Below are 25,993 nucleotides of genomic sequence, written 5' to 3'. Positions count from 1 at the left end.
TTAAACATACGCGTAGATGTATGGTAAAGTCAAGGAATCCCAGGCAGCAGTACTGCCCACTGGACATATGGCATGTAGATATATTTGGCATTTTTTCGGCCGATCTATCCAATGTAAAATACCATATAGGAAGAGCTCCTACTGTGTTCGTAGGAAGTATGTATATGAAATGATTTTAATAGCACAAATCCACCAGTCCGCTTGTCAACATGTGTCCATATACACACGTCTGTAGTACAATCGTATTGTCACTTCCCTTTTAATACTCCCAGTCATCAACATAAATGAATTTTAATAATGTATCGTACTAATTTCAATATGTGCAGAATGTAGTTATAAGAGAAATCAGCGGTTTAACGGGTTTTGTTTACTTCATGTTTTCCACTTCAGAGACAACATATATCTTAAAGTATCGTTTAAAATATTGTTTAAATTTATTAGCATAATGCACTATTGTTTCTGGGAGAAAATGTTTTCAGATGGAATATTCGAAGACTTAAGACCTGCAATAATTTTCCCCAGTTATTCATAACAATTATAATAAATACAAGCTCATTTGCTTTCATTTCAACAAATGACGATTGTCTTGATATTACTTATTTCCGCGACTGAACGAGTACCACAAAGAGTAATGCTGATGACACCTACTTCGGGAACGCTTTCGCGCTTCTTCAATCACAGCCTTAAAAGGTTTCCGCGTATTTTAAATACAAGCCGACAATATATGACAAAGAAGAACGCAATCCTTATTGTTTATACTAGTTAAAAAGAAAAGCCACCCGATTAGTACTAGTATGATACGAACTTAAAGACTGCTTCCAAGAACCCTAGTCAACCCTGTAGAACCGTTTAAATGTAGTTGTCTGACTTTGGTAGGGAAGTGGTGACAAGCATGTAACTCCTTATTTAGTTCTTAATTTCTCTGCGATTGGTCATGCAGAGCTTGTTTAAACATCTTTATGAATACTAGACCACAGATGAAATTTCCTGCATAATGTTTATTCAAATGTGAATTTCTTTTGAAATGACCGAATATAACCATTTGCATTTCATAAAAATGTTGAGTTTTAGGCTTTTGGCTCTGGTATTCCATAACTTTGATTGTTTCGCTAATCATGTAGAAGATGTCATTAAGAAGTATATGCCTATATATACACATGGTCGTAGGAACCGCGGGGGACGTGCACCCCCCTCCACATACACACATACACACACACACATACACACACACCATGAATAGACCTTTTAATATTAATTATTAATTTGTCCCCCCAATTTTAAACTCTCTACTGTGCCGTTGCATATACAACATATATGCAGTGGTCTGTAACAAATATGATATAGGCTTACTGATGCTGGGCCTGTGTTGTTAGCATTAATTAGGGGAGAGTATGTCTAAGTCTGTATTCATTATTATTCACTTTAATTATCAAGCTGGACAGCTGTAAAACTGTAACTAAGAACGACCGCACATTTTAGACCTAACATTAGCGTTACTAAAGTTTTTTTAATTGACTTAGGCCTATGATGTATATAATTTTGTTTTTAATTTGTGGTCAGACTATTAGTGGTGTCCTAGTGTGGAAGTTGCCGTTGCGGACATGAATATAGCAAAACTGTTGGCAAGCGCATTACATTTGGTTGCAAAGGCACAACGTTTATTGATTAATGTAAAGTCTAAATTAAACGAATTTTCCCATGAAAATCTAGGCCTAAATGCGACCGGTCATTCTCCGATTTTTGAGCCTAAATAATGAAATAAAGGATAATTGGAACAACATTGCTAATAACTTTGTTGTTGATATTATTATTATTATTATTATTATTATTATTATTATTATTATTATTATTATTAGGAGTAGAAGTATTAGACGGGCACCCGTGCCTAAACATAAATTCAATATAGATTCAAAGACAAATTTACAATATTTTCTCTTTACTTCAACAATCAGAGATACATGAAAAGTGGCACGTCTTTCGACAATAAATAATAAATTATATTTTTATAGAACAAGAACAGAAAAAACAAAACAACGGGTAATAACGGGTTTCTTTTCAGTCAATAACTATGCACATCTTTGGGAAAAGGTTCTTGAACAGACACAAACTCACACAAAATATTCCCACGAAGCTTGTGGCAAAATAGAGGTATACCGTGTTGCAATGTTAATAGGCTACTTGAGCTTTTATGAAGATCTTCAAAAAGTCGAATAAGCAGTACATCTTCAATCTCCATTAAGTCGTTAATTTTAAACGAAAAATCTCATGAAACATTTCATGAAATCGGGGCCGGTGAGTCCTTGTGTCAGTCAAAGTCAAGTTAAATGCAGCCCGCAATGCCTCTTTCTGAAAACATTAAATGCTTTTGTCCGATATCATTTCTTTGCAATACTGCGTCCCGATTTTTCCGTAAGTCCACAGCTTTACTAAAATACTGCACCATTTACGCATTGCATCGCTTTATTTATTTTGGCCGAGCTGTTACCAAACTCATCCCAAACAGGCAGCGCCGTTTTCGTATGAAACTATATCTATGCTTTTTAAATGCAATTCCGAATTTCCATTATTTATTTATCATGGATATCTTCTCAGATGTTATGCGTGGAATACTTTTGAAATCTGCGTAGAAGCACATATTTTTCTTCTAAGTAAATCCCATGATTGTCTTCACAGTGTACAAACACAGCCTGGGTTATTTAAACAAAGAGGCTTCGTGCAGATGAGAGGAGGGTACATTTCAAATGAAGAGATCAGTGCAGACTGTTCAGTGGTATTTTTTCCCTTTCATTCGTTCGATGGGTCCCATTCACGCCTCTATAGGACTCGATACCATGCTGTTTGGTGTGTCTGGTAGTTGAGATGACATTGATGCAACTTCACTCCCAGTTGAATTTGAACCCGGTCCTCCTTCTGAAAAATTTACCTGACAAGTAAACAAAATCATAATTAGTAGCTTCAAGGAAAAATGCTGTAAATGCATGTCATTCACAGAACTTTTCTTAAATTTAAGTTTTTCATTTCTTTACTTGTAAGTGTATCCATATCATAATATATCCCCACTAAATCAGTCATGAATCACTGACTACAGTCTATACTTAAGTCACAAACTTTCAAAAGACAATATCTGTTTTCAAAACTGTAAAGCAACAGTCACTGATAGCCCTATATGTGATTTGAAATGTGAAACAGTGTGTAGAAGGCAGTTACCTATATTACTAATTACAGCCTATATGTTAAAACCATTGTCAGCAATGTCTGTTGCACTATGGATATAGCTGAAGATTTATGTTATTTTTTAAAACCAGTTGTATTTATAATTCATTTATAACACAAAATGTATTCGTTTACATATGATAAAGAGAAGACTACCTGCACTAGTGCCGGGTGGCGATGGAACACTGCGGGCATTGTGCTGGCTATTGGCACTCACCAGTTGCTGAAATGCAGGCTGGTCTATGTCACTCTGCAGTGCGAAGTCACTCAGTACTTTCCAAGGTGCCTGGTAACTCTGCACCTCCACTGGGTTTGCCTGCAAACCGCCGTCGTGCCTCTCCGGGCTGGCGGCCACCATGGGGGTCCCTGTCATACCCTGGATATTCTGAACATGACCCCAAACATTCAAATTAGTATCTGTGTATTTCACATGCTAGTAATTATTCTATTTTCATCGGCATTTTCAAGTGGTAGCACTGACAAACGGTAAATCCGACAGTAAATGTAAAAATCATGACTATTAATAGTAAACCCACCGTGAAGAGAAGGACGCATCAAAAATGTAATGTGTTACACAGACAAAGAAGTATTTTTTCTTAATTTTACTTCACTATAAAAGAGATCCAGTAGTATATAGCTATACAGCTTCCACATATTACCTGGTTTCTTAATACTAAAAACTGAGGACAGAATATCTAGTCAGGATGCCAAAATGATATGCATGCTGCTAAGATTACAGAAAATCCGGCAAAATATTGCAGCTGCAGGTTGTCCAAAACAATATGTTATTTTTGGCAGTCAAATAATGTACAAGGCATTTAAATTTAGACATTCCAGTTAGTGCTTTCCTTTTGCTGATCTGTGATTTCCCCTTACCAGTACCTGATTGACCAGAGCAGCATGCAGGATTCTCACCGTTTTATCATTGGGCTGCTGTTGCTGAAGTTGTTTCATTAGAATGCTCCTTTTCTTGTCCTTGCACCGTTTGTTTTGAAACCAGACCCGGATGACTCGAGGACTTAGGCCTGTCATTTCCACCAGCTGCTCCTTCATGAGAGCATCTGGTCGCGGGTTTGCATTGTAGCAGGTTCTAAGAGTGTGTAGCTGTTTCTCGTTGAGGACCGTCCTGACGCGAGTCGTTTTCTCCGGCTGCTTGTGGACGTGTGGTCGAAGTGCAGGCTGTCTAGCCGATACGGGTTCTGCTGTGATAAAGGGCACGTAACACAAGTAAACAAAAGAATTCACCAAGCAATATATGGGCTTTACCATAAAACTTGAGATCGTGACTCACTTCTGAAGAGGAAATGATTTTATGACCACAGTTTACTCAGCAGAGTAAGTAATCCAGTGAATATAATGGACATTGTCACGTTAAAACTAAAAGCAACAGTTGGTACATTGCCTGACAACTTTATAAATGTCTAGGTATAGATAAAATAGCTAAAAGACAATCTTGGGACATTTATTGCAGACATTATTACTACTTTGGCCACTTAACATGAAAATAAAATTTGTAAGGATGCTCACATATGGTAAGTAATTTAATATCTATTTTTCATTTTTTTGAATGGCATATTAAGTATTGAGGATCTGAGACCAGTACAGTTGGATGTGTCAAAAAATCAATTTAAACTAACAATATTTAAAGATGCATTTATTTTATACAAATCAGTAGACGGATGTTGAAGTTAGTAAAAAGGGCATTTTAACTAGAGAAACTATGTATTTATCGTCAATTTGAAATGCCACAGTTTCTCTATGATGACTTTCGGGGCGTATTTTAGGTCGTTTTGCTTATAATTATTAAACCATTCCAGTTTATTAGTTTAGCTGCCGTTTGAATATGCTATTGTGAAAAGCATTCGTTTAAAGCATTCGTGCTGCAGTTTTTAATTAAGTAAGTAAATAAAGCACAATAAATAAGCCGACGCATTTTATTCAATTGCCAAACATAATCTTTTTATTTTCGGAAATATCATTTATTAAGCTGTCAATTAGTCTCCGATTATCAAATGAATGAACTTTTCTATTTTTATAAATGTATCACGGAGAAGGTGTTCACCCAATTGACCTATTGGACATAATTAAATTGTGCATCGTTTATCGTTATGTGTCGTAGCTTTCTCCTTATTTTCACCTATTCACTGGGCTGCAATTATTGTACTTAATTATCCGGCTGTACTTTATATCGCTATATTACATGCATTTTACTATCAAAGTTAAGAAACAAAATGAAAAAGCATCACAGCAACTACATCAAAAATAAATTTATGAAATTAATTTGAAAATGTTGAGAAACCCCAACCTACCTGCCATCTGTAAAGGTCTTGCCGGGTGTAAAGGACTAAGAGGGTCACTAGCCCCCATTGTTGCCCGTTCCACAACGTTGTGATCGGCCCTACAGAACAGGCCATCCTCTCTCAGAGCAAACTCGTCCCCGGGGATAAGCTGCCGGCTGCAGGCCACACACCGAAAACACTCGATATGATACACCTTGGTGCGCGCTCTCATAACAAAATCATTCTTGCTGAACCCTATGTTGCATTTTGCGCACTTTATCCCGTATAACCTAGAATAGTGAAAAAATATAATAATAATTTAAAAATCGCGTTAGACTGTCCTCTACCAAGAAATATTATTGTAAAGAAAAAAACTTATGTATTCAAAAATTTAAAATGCAGTAGCAACAAATGAAAATATTACACTGTTAATTCAAAATTTACATTTCATGCGTGTTTTTTTAAATATCCTTGTACAAATAGTTATAACACGTGTTTGCTCTGTATGAGAGTAAAGGAAATAAATGTGTGATATATACAGCATACCACGCCGAAGTATGATGATACCGGCAACGAATAAGTTTTAAATACGAAAAAGAAACACATATGCACACACATCAACTATTCTAATTATAAAATATACACAGCATGTTTGACATGCGGATCTTTTTAAAAATGTTCAATTAAGCGTAATACAACATGTTACACACAGTCAGGCATGCTCTCTCTCCGTAGTGCACGATGTAGTTGCACTTCAAAGAGTGTATGTGATTCGTAAATAATGTATTGTGTAGTTAATGGGCTGAACATGAGTCACGTTTCTGTCAAATATCATTAATCTAAATTTTAAGGGACGACATTACAAGAAATGTGTCATGTCATATCAAGAGATGATCTTAATAACGCAACATAAATTCTTTTGCGTGTTCAACATCACAAATAAATCGCGATTACTTAGTAATTATAGAAAAAAGCATATGTTTACACTAATAAAACTGTTGAACAGAAAGTAAACTGCATTGGCAAATGAAACCCGATGTCGATTACTAGCTTGTAAAATGCATATTTGTCAGAGCTGGACATATAATCGGTAAATCAGCTCCACTACGGTAGTAATACATGTTATAACTCTATTATCGTTAATAACACTTTTTTAACAGAGAAACAGAGACAAACTGTATAACATTTTGTGTTAAGTTTTAAGAATCATTATTATTATTATTATTATTTATTATTATTGTTATTATTATTATTAAATTGCACATAAATGCACATGCTTTAAATGAGACACACTTCATTCATTTCCAGTAAACATTATTTAGGCCTCTTATATTTTATACGCCTCGGTAAAACAGGGAATTTATCAGAATGCGTTCTGTGTTTAGAGTTTTTTTTCTGTTGGAGTGCATATTCAGTTTACAATATTAAAACAAAGGAAATATTTGCGAAGAGTGTAGTAGCTGCGATGCATGAACAAACATCAGTTACGTCAATAAAATGATTCTGCTTATTCAACAACAACAAAAAACCTACCTGATGTAGTCCCTTTTACAATAGGTTTTTCCGTCTCTGACAAAGCAGGTACACGATTCGTCCAAATACTGATTACATTCTGCACATTTCAAACACGCTGCATGCCATTCCAGATCAGGAGAAACCCGAAGAATATACTGATCGTGAATCTGATTTCCGCATCCAACACATAATGAAATCAGCCGTTTTTCTACAGACAAAGAAATAAGAAAACACACTGTAAACTTTTGCACATTGTTTGTTACAATATTTTGGGATTATGTTCTGGTGCAGAGCTCTACAGTCACGTGTCATTTGTTTCCAAAGAAACAGAATGCTATTTATGTCTAAGTATCCTGGAAATATGTCATGATAATAATGGCAGTAGTTAAAAAGTTTTTATATAGGCCTAAAATAATATTACAAATAACTATTTTCGAAGAATAGTAAGAAGAACAACAGTAAAACAACAACAAAACAACAAGGATAATAACATCACACTGCTAGCCCTTAATATAAATGCACTTTGAGGTTTCTATACGTCAATGTAAAAGTCATCTTACTTTATTTACCGTCATGTCACGTTTAACACTAACTTAAGATAAATGATGTGACCAGAAGAGCGACTCAAGAGAAAGAACATTTCCATGCGCACAGTAGTTTCCCTTCTCATAAGAGCACGCATTATTCCTGGAAGTTCGATAAGGATGTTATTTCCACAAATAAACAAAATCCTCTACAGTGTAACAACTTGTACTTACTTTTCGGTGGGTCCCCCATATCTCCCATGTCAAGATAGTAAGGTGGTGTTAGGTCCACTTTAGAAACGAAGTGCAACCGATTATGGCAGAAAATGATATTTCGCAATTGCGGCGGGGTCGTACTCGACTGATACAAGCGGCACTGCAGGGATGCTCTGAAATCGTATTGTTCACGTTTAAAGTAAGGGGTGTGCGTGCAGCCGTGCCTATTCCCGATGCTGATGAGGCACCCGTGTCCTTATCAGTCAAACTCTCTTCTCTTACTCTACTGAATCGCCATTGGTCTGACGTACGTGCGGAAACGTCACCTGCACGGAAAGCTGATTGGTTATGAAAGAGCCGTGCAGCTGTTCCTGTTATCGCATTACAACTCTTGAAGTCCTTTAGTGTGCTGTTTTATGTCCTTTTTCATTCTCCCGTACGAGAATACTTAGCTCTTTACGTCTTCTCTTTGATTTTTCTTATTTGTTGTATACGCCGCGTCGTGTTTCTTTTTGTCATTTATATTTTGTAGAGCCTCTTTAAGTTATATTTTATAGATATTGTCTGCACGAATAAAGCTACATATATAGCATTTTTTAAGTCAAAGCTTAGTTTTTGGTGCCTAACAACGATTTGCTTAGAATTTACGTTTTTTATTTTAAAACAAAGTGTTTCCTATTTATGTATTTAAAAAAGAATAGATGGATTTATGCACGTGTTTCATGACAAGTTTATCATGCATGGGCATTTTTGAAACGATTCTAATCATAATTAGGCTAAAGCCTCATATGGAACCGGAAACTAAGCCATATAAATGGTCAATCCCTGGAGTTAGATAATACAATGTGAATATTTAATTTAAAATTGCTATTTAAAACGTTTAATTCAACATCACCAACATTATCAGTGGCTTATGATTTTCGTTTGAGATAAGCTATATTATTCTTCAAATTACAAATACCCCGTTTGCAATACGGAGCTTATATAGTGGATTACTTACGGTGTCACTAAGGAAAATACTCGTTGATTTTATTTTCCTATTTTTTGTATGAATATGAAATAAACTTTATACACATATTGACTTCAGTGTTGCAAAATAGCTATGACACAGTGTGATTATAAGCAGTGGCATCTTTAGACGTTTTAGCTTTGTAAACCAAAGGGTAATTATACAAACCGTAATTGCAGATAATGACAACCCTAAATAGACAATGTGACACGTGGTATAATGTAAACCTGAAGTGAAGGGTAATTTGGCCTAATAGGCAAAACAGAGCACGTCCCAGTCGTTTTCAGGCTATTTTAAGGAAACGAGCAAGTGCATATTTTAAAACCCATGTGGCGTCTTAAGTAAGTTCCCAGTGGTATCTTACTGTGTTTAAATATGTTACAGAAAATCCGGCAAAAACTATTTCCACTATAAAATAATCATTGCAAAAATATGCGAAACATAGCAACATTGTGTACTAACAAAAAGAGGATTCATGCAACTCTTGTTTGACTCCCGGCATCAGATCTTTTCTTCGAGGGTATTATTGGACACTAAAGCGCCCCCTTGCGTCCAATATATTTGGGTATCATCAAAATGACGTCCTCTACATAAACGAAGTTGAGCGGTGGATATGTTTTTCAAAGCGGAGAATAACTGTTATAGAGGGTGAAAGAAGGTGCTATATAACGTTATCTGAAATTGTAGACAAGGGGTAGTGCTGCTGCCTTACACTTTCAGAACTGCAGATTGAAACAGCGTGTAGTCAGCCTATGTTCCCTGTCATGGACTAGCATGTCATCCAGGGTGTACCCCACCCTCGTACCACAAACACTCCCTTTGTAATTATATCTTTGTGGGGACTCTCCATTCATTTCTATGGGGGAAAAGTCTAATCCAAACATGACAACCTTAACTCCTACCCAGCTGTAACCCTAACCATAAGTTTGCAAACAAAATATAAGACCTTTGGCATTTTGTAACTGTATTCACAGATCTCTTCACGCGAAAAAAACAGGTTTTTATTACATTGTAAGAGACATTTGGTTCCCACAAAGTAACGTAAACCTAATCTCTCACACACACAATGTTCTTCTTGTTTTCCAACACACAGCACAAATAAATGGGATTTCTGTAAAAACTGGGAGAAATTGTCTGAGTTTTCCTTCAGCAAGGAGATATTGCGTTATACATTTGATAGAGCAGAAAAAAATGTATGAATACAGGAGATGGTGGATGAGGATTTGAAATTAGATCCACTTAAAAATTATACGCTAAACAGCCATAATATTAAAAACACTTAATATTGTGTAATATTGGGTCCCTCTTGTGCCACCCAAACAGCTGTGACCCATTGAGACATGGACTCCACAAGACATCTGAAGTCATCTAGCACCAAAACATTAGCAACAGATCCTGTAAGTTGCAAGGTGGGGCTTGTATGGATCAGACTTGATTCTTCAGCAGATCCCACAGATGCTCAATCCAATTGAAATCTGAAGAAATTGGAGTCCAAGTCAACACCTTGAATTCTTTTTCATTTTCCTCAAACCATTCATGAACAATTTTTGCAGTGTGACAGGGTACATTATCCTGCTGAAAGAGACCACTGTCATCGGGGAATATTGTTGCCATGAATGAGCGTATGTGGTCTGCAACAATGCTTAGGTGGGTGATACATGTCAAAGTAACAACCTCATGAATACCTGCACCCAAGGTTTCCCAGCAGAACATTGCCCAGAGCATCAACCTGCCTCCGCCAACTTGCCTTCTTCCTATAGTGCATCCTGCTGCCCTCTTCCCCAGGTAAATAACACACATGCACCTGACTGTCCACATGATGTAACAGAAAATGTGACTCATCAGACTAGACTACCTTCTTTATTTACTCCATGGTCCAGTTCTGACACTCATGTGCCCATTGTAGGCAGTGTTGGACAGAGGTCAGGATTGGCACTCTGACCGATCTCTGGCTATGCAGCCCCATACGCAGCAAGCTGTGATGCACCTCACACCTTTCTATCATAGCCGACATTAACTTTTTCAGCAATTTGTGCTACAGTAGCTCTCCTGTGGGATTGGACTAGACGGTCTCGCCTTCACATCCATTACATCAACAAGTTATAACTCCTGTGGCTGGTTCAACAGTTTCCCTTCCTTGGATCATTCTTGGTAGGTACTGACCCCACAAGACCTGTCATTTTGGATATGCTCTGACCCAGTTGTCTAGCCGTTACAATTTGGCTTTTGTCTAAGTCACACAGATCCTCACACTTAGCCATTTTACCTGCTTCCAAAACATCAGCTTGAAGTACTTACTGTTCACTTGCCTAATATATAATATATATCAGCACCCTTGACAGGTGCCATTGTAATGACAGTATCGATGTTATTCACTTTACCTGTCAGTGGTTTTAGTGTTAAGTTGATCAGTGTACACCAGTGAGGGTTAGACTGTATTTTACTTTGAATATGTGGTTATCTGCAATGAGTTGGTGGCCTGTCCAGGATAGGAACACCCCAGCAAACAGGTATAGAAAATGGAAGGATGGGTGGATGGATATGTAGTCATATATTACACATAAAGAGAATATTAGTCTCTTTTAGTTAATATTAATCTATTAGCTCATACAGTGCTGCTTTCTACAGTACCAGCATAATAAACAGTGAAAATAACGTCAGGATAACTATAATAAAAGCAATGCTGTAAAATATACACTACAGACACTTTGGAAGATATATGTCAGCTGATAACATGTCATTCAGAAACATATTTCCGCCCAGATGCGTATTACCTATAATAGAATTCCGAATGCCTTCTTACCCTGATGCACATCCTGGATTTAGAATGAAAGATAAAATGAAATCACCAAGTAGCCAAAGTAAACCATTGTTGCTTAAACAAAACATGAGATGTCTTTCATAGTGGAAGTGAAAATGACAATGCACGTATGTTCCTGAGCAATTATATAATAAAAATTCAGTCCCTGCAATACTAGTAGCAGTGTTGTATGCTTGAAGAAGAGTCTGATTTTTATACATCACAGAGTCACATCCTGCCTATAATTTCTTTGTTTTTGCCATCTTCAAGGCATGTTGTGGGCTTAAAATTCTGCTGAAATCTTTTATAATATCTATTGCATTTGATTTATTTACTATGCAGGTTCTTGTTCATTTTGGTTCACACAATTTATCCAAGACTAAATTTATTTGAATACAGTTTTTTTTATTATATTGACAAATGGAATTTGTACAGCTACAGGCAGGTGTGAATATCATATTCAGGTGGTTAAAAAGGTTCAATTCAATGGTATCTGCTCAAACAATGATTAATGCATTCCCTCAGTGGAAGTATTTGGTCGTATTGAAGATTTTATGAATGAAAGGCTTACTGACACTCATCAGGCTCAGCAGTAGTTCTTCTTTTTTGCGTGTTGATTGGCCACTTTCCAACATTCTATTAAAAGACAATAAAACAACACTTATGTGCAAAACAAGAGGGCTACATAACTGTGTAATTACACTCATAATACTCACACAATGTGATTTATTAATTACTGTGGACTGGCTTTGGTTGCAGATAGGCTGACGTAACAAACCCTTTCTAGTAGAAAAACTCGTGTAAGTGAGATAAATGTGTTCTCAGCACTGCAAATAGGCAGACAATAACATCCTCTTTTCGCTCTTGCCTTGATCCAATTAGCAACAACGCTGTTATGAGTAGGAAGCTGTTTGCATTTGTTGGGCATTATGATTTACAATCGTATTGAAGAGTGCAGCTCTGTTTCACACCCAGACAGGCACAGGCCTTTAAGCACAGTAGGGGTCCCTCAGTAGAGTGGCAGGAGTTTGTCCTCAAGCTGCAATTTCGTCCTTTATGGAACATTATCTAGCTAGACTTTTTAACGCTAAAGTCCCAAGTACAGTGCTGTACTACAGCTGTAGCAAAAATATATTTACAGAAATAAATTCTTCTTCGTGGAGAGCAGCTTGTCCATAACAATAGATATATTGGGCCCTAATAATGCCGCTATTCTGGAAAACAGTAAATCTGAATAAACTTTAATTGTGACAGTAACCTGAAGCATACTACATAAAAATAATATGATCAGGTAAGAGTTAATTTTGCCTAGTTGTCTTGTTTAATAAACTGTAGATGATAATTTTTTAAGGCTGAATATCCACCTTTGTTTAGGCCTATTTTTTCCTTGCTTTGTAGAATTTAGGACTGCTGAGTATATAGTACATCCACTTAAATGGAAAATACATGGCAAACACCATTTACTCATCTGATCCAGAATTGTCCCAATGGACAGTGGTAAATATTGGTCAGCTTTGCAGCCATTTAACATGTGTGTTCCACGAGAGAATTTGCTGGATAACAGCAGTGTACAAGAATACCTCTTAATCACTCTGTTCCCTAATCTTATCTCCCTGGCATGACTTGAATACGCTAATCTGTGTACGGCATAGGCGCAGCATCAGTAACAGCATGATGCACAGGCAATAGCTGCTTGCCTGTTGTTTGTTTTCCCAGCCTCAGAGTGAATCTAAATTGTAGACCTGTTTGTTCACTAATCAATCATCTCATAGTAACAAGGCAGAGGACTCCACTGTCTGGAATCATTACCCAAAACAATCGGTCCACTTTAATTAACATCAAATAGAAACGGGGGAAAAGAGCTTTGCTTCGCATTGAATTATGGATGCATGCAAAGGTCTAGCTGATAAACAAGTAATCTACAGGCTGACCTCACACGATGCACTGGGAAGAGCCCAGTGTTCTGCAAAAAGATTAATTGCCATACTGAGTTTAAGTAATTGTACCTTCTACTCTATAAGGATAATTGAAACTGTGGCTAAGGAGGCATATGAAAAAAAATATATATGTGCATTTAATAGAGGGACATATTGTATGTAAATGGCGCATTAAATTATAGTTACAGTTCATTTCTTGTTTTTTTTTTTTTTTTTACTTTCTTCAAATATGAAGACAAAGATCTAATTTAACCAAGGTTGCTGCTGGACAGAATTGTTCTAAATTAGGAGAATCAAATTATGTTATAATAAAAATGTGAGCTCTAATTCAATCCTAAAATGTACAGAGGACTCAAAGCATAAAGAAATCTGAAATTGCTAACATTTATTTGGAATAGGTAAAGAAATAGATGAAACACAGGCAATATCCCCATTAGCACAATTACTAATTAACTTTTATGTCAACGTAAATATCAGCCACTGGTTATTTATTATATGGTGATTTACAGACAAGCATAATAATTTACAAATCATGTGCAAATCTAACTGCAAACATAACAGTACTAAAACTTAGTACTGTTATACTAACGTAGTACTTATATATATATATATCTTTATATTCAATAAAGTTGTTGTTCTTTTTCTTCATCTTGTATTATTATTGACAACAACAGCAGCAATAAGAATAGCAGTAATAATAACACATTGCATTCTGGTTGTATCCCAGCCTTGTGCCCTGTGCTGCTTGGGATTGACTCCTGCAGCTACCAGGATAAGTGATTAGAAGAGCAACAGACACATAGCTCATTTCTGATATCACATTAGCACAGAATACAATATACTGTCCTTCCTTTGCAATTGTTTCTATGCCAGTAGCTTATAGCCGAAATTTACATTCCTGTGAAAATGTATGCCAGACACATCACACCTGAAAGAGGAGTAGCGTTATACAACCTGAACGCACTGAAAGACACAACCTTTTGTAATTAAATGTACTGTGTAATAAAGTGTAACGCTTGCTCCTAAAATCTGAGTTCACCTGCCACATCTAAATGCTTTTCCTCCATCCAATTTTACTTGCTTATTCTGTTTTTCTTCCAGGGCCAATGAATTTCAGCCAAGTAGCTCTTTCCCTTCAGAAAAAAAGGCAAGTGTCTCAGCTGACAATTTGTTCTGAATCTATGTGTAGAATTGAATAGATCTGGCCTGGTTAGAATGCTGGATTTTAAAAAAGAATGCTGCCAGACATTAAAATTGTGGGTCCCAAACACTGAAGCAAGATAACTGTAATCTCACTTTTAGGAATTCAGGATGAGCGTGCTATAGCTGTTCAGCAATCAATGCCGCATGCAAAGAGAGAAGGACAAGAGATGAGGAGCTGAGTATGCATCGAGTTGTACATAGAGGTGGATATTTCAGGTCCAGAAAGTAAAAATCCACACCAGGATTTTGTTCCAACCAACCAGTTGAGTACTCTGTGACCGTGACTCAGCTGGTCGGCTGAAACAAAATCTTGGTCTGGATTTTCACTTTCTAGACCTGAAATGTCCACCTCTGGCAGCTCAGCAGATGGCACATGTGGGGAGAGAATGCTTTGTCCTTTTAGATGCCCTGGAGCTGTTCAGATGAAATGCCTGGGTTCACTGTAACAGCAGAAACATCTCACAGATATCAGTGCTGTGATGAACTTTGACAAGAAATTTTACAGAAAAGCTTCTGCTATTGGATAACTTGTCATGAGACACACTGTGAGGATTTGACAACAGGCACAGAAAATGTTAGGCTGCAAAACATAATGGCTGCAAAATGTTGGACACAGTGCAGCAGGTTTGTATGTCGAAAATGTAATCTTTAGTTTGGCACCGGCAACGCAGACTGCGTGGCAGACTTACAAAAGAAAGCAATCTTCCATTTCAAACTCTGGCATGATATTTGGCCATGAGAAATTAATAGTAATAAATAACGTATTTTTACATAAAGTAATTCCATTTAATATTTTGCTACACCTTTTCACAGTGGAAATGTTGGGATATTAATGCCTCTGACGTACTGGCATCCTGTCAGGCATCGTGCCAAATCGTTATTCCTCAGACTTTCAGGAGAAGGATTCAGGATCTGACATTTTAAAATAAAAATCATTGTCTATGCTAATAAAAAAATACAATTTTAAAAAACATTATAATATTTCCATAATTTGTATTATTATTGTTAGCTAATAGCATTACTAAATTAATTGTATTATTAGTAGCTACTTTCAAATGCATATTTTGTACAAAGAATAGGTAATATGTGATCTGATACTACACCACATTATATGGTCTAAATATGAAATATAGCATGAGTCACATCATTTATGAAAATAGTGTAGAGGTCAAACTGACCCCTATGAGTAGCCCTAGGGGTGGGTGAAATTTCAGTAGTTTTAGTGTTAGCATTGCCTGCATTTCTTATCATCCCAAAGTTAATTTTTTGATATCTTGTCAACTTGTCATCTGTGCTTAGTGGCCAGATTGAACAACAGAGCATATGGTCTTTGCTTCCCGACCACCTGAGACCCTCATAGTCAGAGCAAAGAGCCACTTGACACCAGTCAAACAGATGGTCTTCTCTGGTTTTCACTGATACTTTGCTACTTTGAGCTTGTCTGTAACTATTCAAGTGGGGATACTAAGTCAATATGATGTTTTACCAGCGGGTACTGAACAAGAACAAAAGATCTCACCATCTTTTTCCATGGGGTCCAGAGTTTAGATTTGAGAAGTACAAAGTACATTAAGCAGAGCCACTGCCTAGGAGTGAAACATCAGGCGTTACACATATTTAAAGGGACAGCCCATGGCATCTTTCAGTTAGTGATGCCCATCTTCAGAGGTACTATGCAATGTACCATATGATGCTAATTATCTATAACAATACAAATCCCAATATTCGGTTACACATAGGTATATCTTAATATTCTGTTAAATTTTACACATAGGTACATAATCGCAGCTTGGATACCTCAAGGACAGAAGTTAAGCACTGCATCAGGTATTTATTAAAGAAACATATCTTTTATTATTTTAGTTAAGAGTTACAGAAGAGGGAAGGTTTACAACTTATGTCTACTGCGATTTACTGGGATTTAAAAACACGACCTTTGCAGTCTTACCGCAACGCTCTACATGTAGAGCTGTAGGAACGCGATGTTACTGTAGGTCCATTGGGAACCGTTATGCTGAGGAAACCTTTATAATACACTAAGTTGTATTTAAAAACCAAGAATCATCAGGATATTTGCATCTCAAGTATATTTTTAGAAGATAAAAGTGATGTTTGAAAATATAAAGCAGAACTAGATTGTACCTTTCATGTAAACTCTGATATTAGTGCTTTAGGGTTTCCTAAAATAGGTGGAAGTTGCCTACAATGGGCAAGAAGTTTAGTCTGTAACATGTAACTGCTATTAGTAGTGACATCTAGATCAGTGTTTTGTTTTAACCCAATCAAGCCTAATTAATTCTGAGCCTGAAGAGAACACAAACCAGCATACACACACTTTCTCTAGGATTAAGACAGGGCAACATTGATGTAAAGAAACAAGTGATGATATATAAATTTAATGTTTCCCTTAGTAGTAATATGCCTTAGGGGGCAAAACAAGAATCACTGTGAAAGGTTTGCTAGTGCATTTTTCATATCTAATGTTCAGTCATGTATGTTGCATTTCCCTTAAACACTATAATATGGGTTTTGGGTCCTCTTTTTTTGGTGGAGCTATAGACATATTTGTAAATGAAATGGTGTCACACTGCTGTCTTTGTTTTCAGGAGATTAAAAAATGACACCACGTAGAACTAAAGTAATTTCTTGCCATTCACTGCAATGGTCCTGGTCATCTCTGGAGGATCCTATCTCCAAATGTCGCAAGACAGTTTATAAATAGACATGATAGTGTCTGCATTCAGCAAGAAAGAAAATGGCCGTGAATTACAGGGTCATTGTTCTCACTACAGTAAATGCCAGCCAATATCACTTGCTCAGGAGATTGGGATAAGAGCTGGTTTTGCTGCTGATCTGCAGAACAGAAGTACCAAGAATAGACTTGTTCTTCAGGCAGATGGGTTAGTACAGTAGTTTTTAAAGTACATAGGACGTATATGTTCAAGATCCCAAAAAGGGAAAAGAACAATGATTGTGGATTTCATTGATAGAAAGGAGAATAAAAATCCACTAGGGGAGTGAATTCTTACCATTCCCATCTGTTTAGCTACCATGGGTAATAACGAAATTTCGACAGCTAAGAAATATGATTAATCTGTTGACTGTGTCTGTTGTGTTATTTTTGGCAATAATTAAGTCATATAACTCAAGTTGTCCTGACAAAAATCACAGAGGTATTTGACAGTTCACACATTGAGGTTATCTTTATTTTTTTTGGTTACTTCTATCTTTCATTTGCCATTTAACCACCAGAAAGGTTAGGAATTAGTGCCCTTGAATTCTATTTTAACTTTCTTATCATAGTCGTGTGCCCTGGAATTGTGATACACATTCATGTTGCAAATACCAAAACTGATGAAGGGCTGTCGTGATACCACATATCGCTGTGCGTCTGTGCACAGTGGCCATTCCCAGCACTGCACCTTACTATTCTTATTAATATTGCTGTAGTTGCTGTGATACTTTGTTGTTGACAGTAATAATTTAACAAGGCACTGCAGTTCATTTTACCATAACACTTTTATTCTAAATATAACTTTCTCTAAATTCACTTGTGCACAACTACAGGGCGGCCGTAGTATGGAGGCTGAAAGTTTACTTTTAGACTACAAAAAAACTTTCTGAGTCATTGCATGTATCTCGCTCTACTTCAATATTCCATATTAACCTTTTTTAGAAATATCTCACCTGAGATTTTGCTATCCCCCCATTTGCTCATTCTTATATACTTGCAATCATTGATTGTATCTTTGTCTCCCCTCCACATTTTGCATGCAGACTTTACCTGGGCAATGCATCTTGGGATCAGGAATGGGCTCTTGCAACCAGGTCCCTAACTAAGACTGAGACTCTATTCCCTTGGGATTCCAGGTGCTCAGCTCAACTCATGCATTGTACCTGTGAAGCCATGACCAGGGCTGGGAGCCTTTCTGGCTTTTATTTGTAGCAGACAGCATTAGTCATTGTAATATGATTACAGCGTGGAGAAAGCTTAGCTGTTTCTGCGTGATACATGGATGACTGGTATTAGGCAAGCAAACATATAGAACATACTCGTAATCTTGTGACTGAAAAATCAGCATGAGTTACTGAGTAGACAAAACCAATACTCAGCCAACGCAGAATAGTCAAATGAATTTGATTGAATTACTGGTGTTTATCTTTTATCGTGTGGATTTTGTATTTGTATCATAAATGTGTCTGTTTCAGCTGAAATTATCTAAACTGCATGAATTCAGAAGCTATTCTTTGAAATTTAGGTGTTGGATATCTGTTCCCATAATACTCAGCAAATTGTATAGTAAAGTGTGGCATAGTATGGTATAGTATAGTGTAGTGCTGTGTAGTATAGTATTAGTATGCCAACTTATTTTTCATATAAAATACAACAGTGATACCTCAGCTGCCTAATTTATCATGTACATTTCTTTTACAAAAATGCAGCCAACATATTACATATTTACACAAAAATAATATTCTTTTACCTGAACTTAAAAACAATACAGTTGACCCTCTGTATCTGTACATCAAAAATACAATTACTATCATTAAAAAATTCAACTTTAAAAGGCAAAGCTTTTATTTGCCATGCACAGTGTACTACGCTGAATCCACACAAATGGAACAATGTGTAGACACACCTTTCTGTAACTTGATGTCTCACCACCTTCAATGACACACACACCGCCTCACCACATCTGCACTGCAGGTATAGACCCCTTTTTGTCTTTATTACCTAAGAAACACAGCATAACAGCTATTTACAGAGCATTCACATTGTATAAGGTATTAGAAGTAATCTAGAGATGATTTAAAGTAAACAGGAGTATGTGTGTAGGTTATACACAAATACTATGCAATTTTATACAAGGGACTTCAGCAACCTTGGATTTTGGTGTTTACAGGGGGTTCTGGAAGCAATTCCCACAGACACATAGGGACTATTGGAGTTATATAGTCTCCCTCCAAAGAAAACAAGCGCACAAGCCATACTTCAAGTCAGTCATCTACTGTTTGTTTTCTGAGTACCACATAAAGCTGATGGAGGCTTGCAAAATGAAAGTAAGTCTGTTTCTCTTGTCAGATTAAAGGTACTTTACTTCAGGAATAAATGGGTGGTTTGCTTTGCTTTGACAGGCAGGTAAAAGGTGAAAGCTTATAGTAGGCCAGCGCATCCCTGTAAAGGAGCGTTATGTTTGTCTTCTGGCGCCAAATGCTATTTCAGAAACGTACCGGGCCTGACAGAGTGCCTGTTTTGGTATTAATGACCTTCTCAGCTCTCTCCCAGTCGGTGGACAAAAGTAATGTCATTTTCATCAGGTCTTCTGTGAAATACTATTCTCTTTGTTTTGCGGTGCATCATGTTGAAATGCTCTGGCAAAAATATTGAGTGACTGACATAACTCAGACAAATGATATTGTATAAATGTGAATTTGTTTCATTATTGCATAAATGAAAATTGCAAAGGTTAATATTAAAGGTTATATATATGTCTATCCCCATCTAATGAATGTAGTCATTTGAAGGAGATGAAGAGGCTAACTAGTAAGGATGTTTAATTGCAGAGCAGTCAGCTAGGAATAATGTTTTATTGACTACTGAGAATTAATGATGTTGCCAACAAGCTTCCCACTGCTGTTCTATTTAATTAGACTACAAAAGGTAACATTTTTGGAGTCTTCAGACATATAAAAAGCAGTATGATTTATATAATTATTTTTTTATACGTTCATCACAAGTCAGTGCTTTTTCTTGTATGATTATGACCACATTCATACCAAAAATCACATGTGACATGCAAAGCACTTAGGGGAAAAGGCCAAAGGAAAAACCTTACATTTTACTATAAGTGATAATATATGATTTTAATAGGAGATACATGTTTACTGATTTTTCTTAATTGAATTGTATAATGTTTTACGTTACTCTAATGAAACACATGTATGATCTCTCCACATTGAGTTGATTTAATTAAACATGAGAAAATCCACATCAACTGAACTATGTTATGTTCTCAGAAAACAAAGTGAATGCATCAAGTGATAAAGAATGTCTCATTCTAAAAGTACTCATTCTAGTTGTGAGGAACCACTGTCCATGATTCAGTTGAGCTCATTCAAAGAATTATACATAAAAACGAATACTGACAAAACATTAATTTAATATGGATTGTACGTGAATGTCGGACTTATACGCTTAACAGAACATTAATTTCATATATATTTTACATGAATAAACGACATATACAGCTAGGGATAAAACTAAGAGACCACAGCATTGTTTCACTCATTTATCAATTTATGAGTGCGTGTCTATGAATAATATCTGTGTATATATATATATATATATATATATATATATATATATATATATATATATATATATATATATATACATCCATCCATCCATTTTCCAAACCACTTATCCTACTGGGTCACGGGGGGTCCAGAGCCTATCCCGGAAGCAATGGGCACGAGGCAGGGAACAACCCAGGATGGGGGGCCAGTACATCCATTCACACACCATTCTCTCACACATACACACCTATGGGCAATTTAGCAAGTCCAATTAGCCTCAGCATGTCTTTGGACTGTGGGGGGAAACCAGAGTACCTGGAGGAAACCCCACGACGACATGGGGAGAACATGCAAACTCTGCACACATGTGACCCTGGCAGAGACTCGAACCCGGGTCCCAGAGGTGTGGTATATATATATATATATGTGTGTGTGTGTGTGTGTGTGTGTGTGTGGTGTGTGTATATATATGGGACTTCAGTCCTGCTTCTAGGAACCCTAGCAGTGCACTCCTTTTGTTGTCATCCTCCAATTCGTGAAAAACAGTCGGATTAGTTAACGATCATCTCTGGCATTAGAAAGTCACTTCTGCCCTTTACCTGGCTGGTTTCTGGTCGTTCCCAGTGTCTCCTATTTTACCTTGTTCTTGTGTATTGTTGGCTTAGAGATTTTGAATCTCGAAGCAGCCTGCCTCGCAGTGTAGCATTCTGCCAACAGACCCACAATTAAAGCAGGATTTAATAATGCAGATTTAAAAAAATATATAGTGATGTCATAATTTTTTCTAGCGTTGTATGTCCAATGACACATTAAGTAAATATGCATTGTATATTTGTTTTGAGTGTTATATAAAGAAGTTATATCATTTAGGTAAAACACATAAGAGTCATGTGCTACTTTAAAAAAAACTTTTCCATGTGTAGGCATCTGACCTACAGTTCCTCCTCCACAACAAAAGTAACAAGATTGGCTGTTTACATATCTAATCCATGTTTCTCAAAAGTCTGAGACAATGCCTACTTGTGGTGCTCTGTTTCTGAAATTAGAGTAAACCTGTCCTTGTTGAGCTCCGAGGTATGTCCCAAAGACACCTGGCCAGATTAGGGGCTGCCCCAGCCCTCTGAAAGATAAAGCTGTTTGCAAAAGGTGATAATATGCATACAATGAGACAGAGCTGTAATGTGTTGCCTGGGCGTTCTCCCCACAATATTCAGTAGCTGCTGAGTCACAGGGAAACATCCTATAAGGACTTAAGCACACATCACAAATTATTAACATGTACTGTATGTGTGCAATCAATTATTATTACTATTAGTAGTAAAAACTGGTTGGATTTAGGGAATTAGTAGGTATAGCTACTTAGCTTGTATAAGTATGATTGTCTGGGGTTAGTAAAGGACTCAGGGGGAATGGATGGGAGATATGTGTCTCTGTTATTCTCTCTGCAGGCCACAGTGCAAATGACACCTTTTTTTTACTCAGAGCTGCTGTTCTGTCCTGCCTTAAGGCTCTTTGTCTTTTCACATGTCTTGTCAGGTCATTTGTTACTTTCAAGGCTCTTGTTGCAAGTGAAGCCTTACGTTTGAGTAAAGCAGTCATGCAGGAGAGGAACGGTCTCCTTGAAATGTTCTTGGTGTTCACAAAAATTATTTGTACATTTTCGTAAAATGTTTCTTCAATTTTTATATGCAGAGTCATGGCAATGATTTCATTCCCTTTAGATAAAGCAAATCTAATTTTATTTTAGGAGGCATAATTAATATAGTATTATGCTCTTACTTATATACTAAATAAAAGCAAACTAAGTCTTTTACAGTCTGATCTCAGGTTTGTTTATCATTATTGAATCGTGAAACATCTTTTACCCAAAACAGTTACTATAACTGCTATTATATCTGTTAATTCAGTAAACCTCTGTGAACTAGTGAAGGAAAGAGTAATGAATAAGAAATATAATAATGTTTCTTTTGAGGCTCTTGCTGCAAGTGAAACCTTATGTTTGAGTGAAGCAGTCATTGCAGGAGGGGAACAGTCTGTGAAATATCCTTGGTGTTCACAAAAATGATTTGTACATTTTGTTTGTTGAGTACTTATTGGATTTTAACATGAAATATTGATCTCATGTATGCTCATTATTAATTAATCAAGACACATCTTTTATCTCAAGCAGTTATTATAGTTGTTAGTATATCTGTTAATCCTGTAAACCTTTGTGAACTACTGAAGGAACAAGTAATAAATAACACAAATGAAATACTGATCTCGTAATTATTAATAAATTGTGAGACATTGTTTATCTCAAGTGCCTACGATATTTGTTTGTGATTTTTACTTCAGTAGTTATTGAGTTACTACTAAGTATTTGTGCCCCTCAAGTAAAATGTTACCAAAAATCCTTCTTAATAACAAATGTTTCTATATGATTTTGTTATCATTTTTGAATTTGTGTTGCTTAATGTTCAGTTGTGGTATAGAGTGATAAATTTGATCTAAGAATTATATTCCTTACTGATTGAATTCCAGTTTCTTAAAAAACAAAACATTCACTGCGTCACTAGAGGTAAAAGAACACAATAAAAGACATACTACTCCTGAAGTCAGCAAATGTTTTCCCTGAGCCAGACAGAGTGTAATTGGTTGAATTGATTTGCCATTTCACATCTACAAATGATGCCTTTGTATTTAGGGGGGATTTGTGCCGACATTAAAATGACGTCATTAGGAAATCAACACAGTACCTTCTTATGACATTTTGGCTTGAAAAAACTGAATTACTGCAGATGTTGTATTCAGTCTTATTCCAGGACGTTTCTTGGTATTTGATTAATGCATATTGTTGATTTTTGAATTACTTTCTCCCAATTTGGTATGAACACACTGATGTCATGACCTCTTCCAGCTTAGCCTTATGCTTGTTTCACTGAGTATAAAATTAATATATATATCTAACTCTGATAAGATTGTAAATCTTATTAACATTAACCTGCTTACATGTAGCTTCTTTTATATTTTTCTCCATACAGATTTTATATTTCATTACAAGAGTATGGTTTACTGTTTAATCCAAAGTGAATTGCATGTACGTACAATGTAATTTTAATACTGTAAAAGCAATGATTGAAGCTTTAGAATTCCTTTTGTTTTTATGCTTGGTAAGAGAAGACAGCCCTGAAGAAAAGCCAAATGGCACAGTATTGTTAATGAACCAGAAAATTAATTAAAGTAGCAGAGTTTGACTTTCTAGCTTTTCACAGTTTTAGTGGAATCCGGTTCTGTAATGAGTCTCACGTTACCCAAGGATTAGATCCGTAGAAACCCTGTAACCCAATAGGCACCTGCCTGTTCTCCACTGGCGTCAGGCAGCCTGCTCCACTCCACCAAAGAAACATACCTGGCATTCCAGTCGTGTCTCCTCACTTGTTAAGTGGATTGGAGCCTGCCTACCAAAACATTGGGGTATTGTTATGAATGAGAAACCCCCCTTGAGAGACAATTCAAGTGTGAAGTTGGTCATGCGATGCCTTATTACCTTCATATGAAATCCACATGTTGCTTTGGGAGCCCCCATCATAGTAACTTTACAAAGCAGTCTTTTTTTTTACAGTATTTACAGGGTGGACAGGGTTATCTTTCCGAGTGTCATCAACAAATGTTCAGTGACAGACAAATTGGTGAAGACCTCCCATCCTGTCACATGACAGTGTTTACCTCGTCCTGGAAGAGAAAAGAGGCCAAGGATCAAGCGGAGGTGCTGAAATCCAAACCAAAGTCATCATAGTCTTGCTTCCACAGTGCCATTAAGACTGATGAACCTTCTTGTCTATTATTCTTTGTTCATATTTTGTTTTTAATGGTATTATTTATGATAAATTTTAATATATAATATTTTATGAGTGAACACCTTCCACTTTTTCAGATGAATTATACTCAGTTGTAAGTGGAATATGCAAAAATCAATCCACTTTCTGCATAGGATTTAGAGGACCAAGCAACAAAGTTGTTGGATCCCTATTGCTTTTTGCAATTTTTTTTCTGGACTTTTTTTCTTCTTATTTTTTTGCAATTTCCATTGTGCTGTGTGCGATGGAAATTCCACAAAACACACCACTGAATAATTACATAGGTCAACCGTTCAGTGTTTTCTGTTTGCTCATTTGTTTGTTTGGTCTTTTTATGTGTGTGTGTGTGTTTGTGTGTTAATGCAATAAAAACCACTGTTTAAAACCAGGCTGTTAACCATCAGCAATATAACAACCAGGAGGCACATGGGGTGCTGCCTTAAAATGTTCAGCTCTGCTGCTTGTTACACAGAGTGAAACAAAATCATTCCATTTTAATATGTCAGCCTCATCTTACTGTAATTATCACAGTGAATGGATCCTGTAGAAGATAATTGCATTTTTTTCAATAATTTGGTGTGGGTTAGGTAATTTACTTCATTTTAAGAAATATGCCAATTAGATATTTTAATTGCAGTCTTCATTGTATCATTTTTTCAAAAAAAAAAGGAGAAAGAATACTGACAAGATGAGATCCAAGCATGACCCAGCGAACAATTTGATACATCAGTCCTGCAGATGCAAATATAATAGCAGACCCCTGCTTCTCACAAATAGCGTTTTGTGATGTCTCTTTTTATTAAAAATTAAATATCATTAAAGCAATGTCACCCCTTGCAGATATACTAGTTATTCTCAGTTCTTCACTTTACCCAAGGAAAAATAAGGTTTTCTATTCAACCTGTAAGAAGAAATGCAAGGAGAAATTTTTAAATTCTGAAAACGTAAAAGTTAAAAATGATATATCTGCCTTTCTCCCTGTTTTATGTGGTTTTAGGAAATGTAATACTACAGATAAAAACTGGTAGCGTAACAAATCCATCCATCCACTTTCCAAACCGCTCATCCTACTGGGTCACGGGGGGTCCGGAGCCTATCCCGGAAGCTATGGGCATAGTGTAACATATGATATCCCTTAAGTTATACTGTTGGTTCTCATGC

At 36.5% G+C, this 25,993-nt stretch overlaps 1 protein-coding gene across 2 annotated transcripts; it reads right to left on the bottom strand.

The window, feature by feature from the left end:
- Window positions 1–1,919: 1,919 nt before the first annotated feature.
- On the bottom strand, window positions 1,920–8,002 carry LOC125745880 (insulin gene enhancer protein isl-1-like). Of its 2 annotated transcripts, none has more exons than XM_049019129.1 (6): window positions 7,766–8,002; window positions 7,026–7,215; window positions 5,523–5,782; window positions 4,129–4,415; window positions 3,431–3,598; window positions 1,920–2,923 (listed from the first exon to the last, which is right to left on the bottom strand). In XM_049019129.1, the coding sequence occupies exons 1-6, from the start codon at window positions 7,791–7,793 to the stop codon at window positions 2,807–2,809; spliced, it is 1,050 nt and encodes a 349-aa protein (XP_048875086.1). In that variant the 5' UTR covers window positions 7,794–8,002; the 3' UTR covers window positions 1,920–2,806. The 2 variants fall into 2 exon arrangements, with proteins under 2 accessions (XP_048875086.1, XP_048875087.1); XM_049019130.1 differs by having other exon boundaries at window positions 4,129–4,412.
- Between the last annotated feature and the right edge of the window lie 17,991 nt (window positions 8,003–25,993).

Source organism: Brienomyrus brachyistius, chromosome 7, assembly GCF_023856365.1.
Source record: "Brienomyrus brachyistius isolate T26 chromosome 7, BBRACH_0.4, whole genome shotgun sequence".
NCBI lineage: Eukaryota > Metazoa > Chordata > Actinopteri > Osteoglossiformes > Mormyridae > Brienomyrus > Brienomyrus brachyistius.
This window is presented reverse-complemented; position numbering and strand designations above follow the sequence as displayed.